Here is a 7,617-nt window from a genome sequence, read left to right on the forward strand (position 1 = left end):
GAAAAATAATAATTTAAGAAATAAAATATAGAAATATTTTATTATTACGAATGACATAGGAATGTCACACAGAAAAATTCGGATTTGGAAATCACGAATATATAATCGTTGGTTTAGAAATCGAGACGACTCATCGAATAAGACTGTTATACGCGAGAACGTACTAACACTTTAAAAATAATATAGGAATATTATTTAATTTATATAGAATATAATCTAGTCACATAAAATGACATGACAAGGATACTAGTTAACGAAAGTTAAATACTTAATAGAAAAAGATAACGGAAAAAGTAGGGTGGTGACAGTACCTACCAGTTAAAGAAATTTTGTCCCGAAATTTAAGCAGTTGTAGATGTTGACGCATCATTCGGAAATAAATGCGGATATTTCTGATTCATCTGATCTTCACGCTCCCAAGTGAATTCGGGCCCACGTCTAGTATTCCATCGTACACGAACGATCGGTATTTTGCTTTGCTTGAGTTTCTTGACCTCGCGGTCCATAATTTCAACTAGCTCTTCAACGAAATGAAGTTGATCATCGATCTGAATCTCATCCAACGGAATTGTTTCATCGGCCTCGGCCAAACACTTCTTTAAGTTAGACACGTGAAAAGTGTCGTGAATACTACTAAGCTCTTGCGGTAATTTCAACCTGTATGCCACTCGTCCAATCCTCTCGGTGATTTCAAACGGACCAACATATCGAGGGTTTAACTTTCCTTGCTTACCAAAACAGATAACACCTTTACAAGGGGAAACCTTCAACATAACACGGTCTCCAACTTGAAACTCTAACGATTTTCTTCGAACATCCGCGTAACTCTTTTGCCTACTCCTGGCAGTTTTAAGACGTTCTTTGATCTAAACAATCTTTTCGGTAGTCTCATGAATAATTTTCGAACCTGCAAGTTGACTATCTCAAACTTCATTCTAACAAAAAGGAGACCTACACTTTCTACCATACAAAGCCTCGAACGGTGCAGCACCACTCGAAGAATTCCTTCTTAAAATCGTCTCACGATAACCCCATAAACGGTTCCTCACCAATGATATCGATCTTATCGTCCAATCAATTCTTTGCATTACCCCGCAACAAACTAGTAGCGAGTCTCGTTTTCTTGTCAGGAGGGCATTCACCAGTAAGAAAACACCCTTCGATATCCGAGATCTAACGGGTGCTTATCAAAGGATCGGGATCTTCGGTATACACAGGAGGTTTAGTCATCATGAAGTTTTTGTAAATAAACTCCTTTATGACCATATTACCTCGAATCCCATGATCAAGAGGAACATCCGCTCCACCGCCTTCAACTTGAGGTTTAGGAAACCTCTTCTCAAACTCTGCTTGAACAATCGTACCCATTTGCTGAAATGTCCGTTCATATTGATTATAAACGTTCCATATTAATTGATTTCGTCGCTAGGTTTTTACCTCTATATGAGACATTTTTCAAAGACTGCATTCATTTTTAAAACAACCATAACCTTTATTTTATCTATAAAGGTTTAAAAAGCATTACGTAGATTATCAAATAATGATAATCTAAAATATACCGTTTACACACGACTATTACATAATGGTTTACAATAAGAATATATTACATCAAAAATAAGTTTCTTGAATGCAGTTTTTACATAATATCACACAAGCATGGACTCCAAATCTTGTCCTTATTTTAGTAAGCAACAGCGGAAGCTCTTAATAATTACCTAAGAATAAACATGCTTAAAACATCAACAAAAATGTTGGTGAGTTATAAGTTTAACCTATATATTATCAAATCATAATAATAGACTACAAGATTTCATATTTAAATATACATCCCATACATAGAGAAAAAAATCATTCATATGGTGAACACCTGGTAACCGACATTAACAAGATGCATATAAGAATATCCTCATCATTTCGGGACATCCATCGGACATGATATAAAACTCGAAGTACTAAAGCATCCGGTACTTTGGATGGGGTTTGTTAGGCCCAATAGATCTATCTTTAGGATTCGCGTCAATTAGGCGTGCACTAATTCTCAAAATTAGTGATGTTCTCTAATTCTTAGGCTACCAAGCAAAAAGGGGCATATTCGGCTTCGATCATTCAACTATAGAAAGTAGTTTCATGTATTTGTGTCTATTTTGTAAAACATTTATAAAGCTGCATGTATTCTTATCCCAAAAATATTAGATTTTAAAAGTGGGACTATAACTCACTTTCACAGATTTTTACTTCGTCGGGAAATAAGACTTGGCCACTGGTCGATTCACGAACCTATAACAAATATGTACATATATATATATCAAAGTATGTTCAAAATATATTTACAACACTTTTAATACATTTTTGATGTTTTAAGTTTATTAAGTCAGTTGTCCTCGTTAGAAACCTACAACTAGTTGTCCAAAGTAAGATGTACAGAAATAAATTGATATATATTATCTTGAATCGATCCACGACCCAGTGCATACACGTCTCAGGCTAGATCACAACTCAAAGTATATATATTTTTGGAATCAACCTCAACCCTGTATAGCTAACTCCAACATTACTGCATATAGAGTGTCTATGGTTGTTTCAAATAATATATATACATGGGTCGATATGATATGTCAAAACATTTGCATACGTGTCTATGGTATCCCAAGATTACATAATATATTAGAATACATTATAATACAATATAAGTTAGCTAGGATATGATTAATATAGATTTGTTACAATATTTCCCGTAGCTACAACAATCAAAAAATATCCAATCTTGTTTTACCCATAACTTCTTCGTTTTAAATCCGTTTTGAGTGAATCAAATTGCTATGGTTTCATATTGAACTCTATTTTATGAATCTAAACAGAAAAAGTATAGGTTTATAGTCTGAAATATAAGTTACAAGTCATTTTTGTAAAGGTAGTCATTTCAGTCGAAAGAACGACGTCTAGATGACCATTTTGGAAAACATACTTCCACTTTGAGTTTAACCATGATTTTTGGATATAGTTTCATGTTCATAAGAAAAATCATTTTCCCAGAAGAACAACTTTTAAATCAAAGTTTATCATATTTTTTAATTATCAAACCCAAAACAGCCCGCGGTGTTACTACGACGGCGTATGTCCGATTTTACGGTGTTTTTTGTGTTTCCAGGTTTTAAATCATTAAGTTAGCATATCATATAGATATAGAACATGTGTTTAGTTAATTTTAAAAGTCATGTTAGAAGGATTAACTTTTGTTTACGAACAAGTTTAGAATTAACTAAACTATGTTCTAGTGATTACAAGTTTAAACCTTTGAATAAGGTAGTTTTATATATATGAATCGAATGATGTTATGAACATCATTACTACCTCAAGTTTTGTGGATAAACCTGCCAGAAATGAGAAAAATAGATCTAGCTTCAAAGGATCCTTGGATGGCTTGAAATTTCTTGAAGCAGAATCATGACACGAAAACAAGTTCAAGTAAGATTTCCGCTCGAAATAAGATTGTTATAGTTATAGAAATTGAATTAAAGTTTGAATATGAGTATTACCTTATATTAGAAAGATATCTTACTGTAATTAAGAAAGATTTTTTGAGGTTGGATGATCACTTTACAAGATTGGAAGTAAGCTAGCAAACTTGGAAGTATTCTTGATTTTATGAAACTAGAACTTATAGAATTTATGAAGAACACTTAGAACTTGAAGATAGAACTTGAGAGAGATCAATTAGATGAAGAAAATTGAAGAATGAAAGTGTTTGTAGGTGTTTTTGGTCGTTGGTATATGGATTAGATATAAAGGATGTGTAATTTTGTTTACATGTAAATAAGTCATGAATGATTACTAATATTTTTGTAATTTTATGAGATATTTCATGCTAGTTGCCAAATAATGGTTCCCACATGTGTTGAGTAACTCACATGGGCTGCTAACAACTGTTATTGGAGTGTATATACCAATAGTACATACATCTAAAAGCTGTGTATTGTACGAGTACGAATACGGGTGCATACAAGTAGAATTGTTGATGAAACTGAACGAGGATGTAATTGTAAGAATTTTTGTTAAGTAGAAGTATTTTGATAAGTGTCTTGAAGTCTTTCAAAAGTGTATTAATACATATTAAAACACTACATGTATATACATTTTAACTGATTCGTTAAGTCATCGTTAGTCGTTACATGTAAATGTTATTTTGAAACCTTTAGGTTAACGATCTTGTTAAATGTTGTTAACCCATTATTTATTATATCTAAAGAGATGTTAAATTATTACATTATCATATTATTATGATATATTAATATATCTTAGTATGATATATATACAGTTAAATGTTGTTACAACGATAATCGTTACATATATGTCTCGTTTCGAAATCATTAAGTTAGTAGTCTTGTTTTTACATATGTAGTTCATTATTAATACACTTAATGACATGTTTACTTATCATTTATCATGATTAACATAGTGTATCAATATCTTAATATGATTCATATGTATTTAGTAAGACGTTGTTATAACGATAATCGTTATATATATCGTTTCGAGTTTCTTAATTCAATAAACTCAATTTTATGTATATAACTCATAGTTAAAATACCTAATGAGATACTTACTTATCATAATATTATGTTAACTATATATACATATATATATATATATATATATATATATATATATATATATATATATATATATATATATATATATATATATATATATATATATATATATATATGTCATCATATTGTTTTTACAAGTTTTAACGTTCGTGAATCACCGGTCAACTTGGGTGGTCAATTGTCTATATAAAACCTATTTCAATTAATCAAGTCTTAACAAGTTTGATTCTTTAACATATTGGAAACATTTAATCATGTAAATAACAATTTCATTTAATATAAATAAACATGGAAAAGTTTGGGTCACTACAGTACCTACCCATTAAATATATTTCGTCCCGAAATTTTAAGCAGTTGGAGGTGTTGACGTATCTTCTGGAAATAAGTGCGGGTATTTCTTCTTCATCTGATCTTCTCATTCCAGGTGAACTCGGGTCCTCTACGAGTATTTCATCGAACTTTAACAATTGGTATTTTGTTTTGCTTAAGTCTTTTAACCTCACGATCCATTATTTCGACGGGTTCTTCGATAAATTGAAGTTTTCCGTTGATTTGGATTTCGTCTAACGGAATAGTGAGATCTTCTTTAGCAAAACATTTCTTCAAATTCGAGACGTATAAAGTGTTATGTACAGCCGCGAGTTGTTGAGGTAACTCAAGTCGGTAAACTACTGGTCCTACGCGATCAATAATCTTGAATGGTCCTATATACCTTGGATTTAATTTCCCTCGTTTACCAAATCGAACAACGCCTTTCCAAGGTGCAACCTTAAGCATGACCATCTCTCCAATTTCAAATTCTATATCTTTTCTTTTAATGTCGGCGTAGCTCTTTTGTCGACTTTGGACGGTTTTCAACCGTTGTTGAATTTGAATGATCTTCTCGGTAGTTTCTTGTATTATCTCCGGACCCGTAATCTGTCTATCCCCCATTTCACTCTAACAAATCGGAGACCTGCACTTTCTACCATAAAGTACTTCAAACGGCGCCATCTCAATGCTTGAACGGTAGCTGTTGTTGTAGGAAAATTATGCTAACGGTAGATGTCGATCCCAACTGTTTCCGAAATCAATAACACATGCTCGTAGCATGTCTTCAAGCATTTGTATCATCCTTTCGCTCTGCCCATCAGTTTGTGGATGATAGGCAGTACTCATGTCTAGACGAGTTCCTAATGCTTGCTGTAATGTCTGCCAGAATCTTGAAATAAATCTGCCATCCCTATCAGAGATAATAAAGATTGGTATTCCATGTCTGGAGACGACTTCCTTCAAATACAATCGTGTTAACTTCTCCATCTTGTCATCTTCTCTTATTGGCAGGAAGTGTGCTGATTTGGTGAGACGATCAACTATTACCCAAATAGTATCAAAACCACTGGCAGTCCTTGGCAATTTAGTGATGAAATCCATGGTAATGTTTTCCCATTTCCATTCCGGGATTTCGGGTTGTTGAAGTAGACCTGATGGTTTCTGATGCTCTACTTTAACCTTAGAACACGTCAAACATTCTCCTACGTATTTAGCAACATCGACTTTCATACCCGGCCACCAAAAATGTTTCTTGAGATCCTTGTACATCTTTCTCGTTCCAGGGTGTACTGAGTATCTGGTTTTATGATCTTCTCTAAGTACCATTTCTCTCATCTCTCCAAATTTTGGTACCCAAGTTCTTTCAGCCCTATACCGGGTTTCGTCTTCTCGAATATCAAGATGCTTCTCCGATCCTTTGGGTATTTCATCCTTTAAATTTCCCTCTTTTAAAACTCCTTGTTGCGCCTCCTTTATTTGAGTAGTAAGGTTATTGTAAATCATTATATTCATAGCTTTTACTCGAATGGGTTCTCTGTCCTTTCTGCTCAAGGCATCGGCTACCACATTTGCCTTCCCCGGGTGGTAACGAATCTCAAAGTCATAATCATTCAATAATTCAATCCACCTGCACTGTCTCATGTTCAGTTGTTTCTGGTTAAATATGTGTTGAAGACTTTTGTGGTCGGTATATATAATACTTTTGACCCCATATAAGTAGTATCTCTAAGTCTTTAATGCAAAAATAACTGCGCCTAATTCCAAATCATGCGTCGTATAATTCTGCTCGTGAATCTTCAATTGTCTAGACGCATAAGCAATTACCTTCGTTCGTTGCATTAATACACAACCGAGACCTTGCTTTGAGGCGTCACAATATATCACAAAATCATCATTCCCTTAAGGTAATGACAATATAGGTGCTGTAGTTAACTTTTTCTTTAATAATTGAAACGCCTTTTCTTGTTCATCCTTCCATTCAAATTTCCTCCCTTTATGCGTTAATGCAGTCAAGGGTTTTGCTATTCTGGAAAAATCTTGGATGAACCTTCTGTAGTAACCAGCTAGTCCTAAAAATTGGCGTATATGCTTCGGAGTTTTCGGGGTTTCCACTTTTTAACAGTTTCAATCTTTGCTGGATCCACCTGAATACCTTCTTTGTTCACTATGTGACCGAGGAATTGAACTTCTTCCAACCAAAATGCACACTTTGAAAACTTTGCGTAAAGTTTTTCTTTCCTCAGCGACTCTAGTACTTTTTTCAAATGTTCTTCGTGCTCTTGATCATTCTTCGAGTAAATAAGTATGTCATCGATGAAAACAATGACAAACTTGTCAAGGTATGGTCCACACACTCGGTTCATGAGGTCCATGAACACAGCTGGTGCGTTAGTCAACTCAAACGGCATAACCATAAACTCGTAATGACCGTAACACGTCCTAAAAGCAGTCTTTGGAATATCATCCTCCTTCACCCGCATTTGATGACACCCAGAACATAAATCAATCTTCGAATAAACCGACGAGCCTTGTAGTTGATCAAATAAGTCGTCGATTCTCGGTAGTGGGTAGCGGTTCTTGATGGTAAGTTTGTTCAACTCTCGGTAGTTGATACATAATCTAAATGAACCATCCTTCTTCTTGACAAACAAAACAGGAGCTCCCCACGGTGATGTGCTTGGTCGAATGAAACCAC

At 34.0% G+C, this 7,617-nt stretch overlaps 1 protein-coding gene across 1 annotated transcript; it reads right to left on the bottom strand.

Moving 5' to 3' along the window:
* Positions 1–341: 341 nt before the first annotated feature.
* Positions 342–1,368, bottom strand: LOC139868189 (uncharacterized). The gene is made up of 2 exons (XM_071856520.1): positions 1,214–1,368; positions 342–840 (listed from the first exon to the last, which is right to left on the bottom strand). Exons 1-2 carry the CDS (start codon positions 1,366–1,368, stop codon positions 342–344), a joined length of 654 nt encoding a protein of 217 aa, XP_071712621.1.
* Positions 1,369–7,617: the final 6,249 nt, after the last annotated feature.

The sequence above is a fragment of the Rutidosis leptorrhynchoides genome, chromosome 9 (genome assembly GCF_046630445.1).
Source record: "Rutidosis leptorrhynchoides isolate AG116_Rl617_1_P2 chromosome 9, CSIRO_AGI_Rlap_v1, whole genome shotgun sequence".
NCBI lineage: Eukaryota > Viridiplantae > Streptophyta > Magnoliopsida > Asterales > Asteraceae > Rutidosis > Rutidosis leptorrhynchoides.

Excerpts from the sequence above, each read along its gene's own strand:
- LOC139868189 (XM_071856520.1), bottom strand. The coding sequence starts at position 1,368 with ATGGGTACGATTGTTCAAGCAGAGTTTGAGAAGAGGTTTCCTAAACCT. Across the intron at positions 841-1,213 it reads ATGATGACTAAACCTCCTGT|GAGTAGGCAAAAGAGTTACG; the intron begins GTATACCGAAGA and ends TAAAACTGCCAG.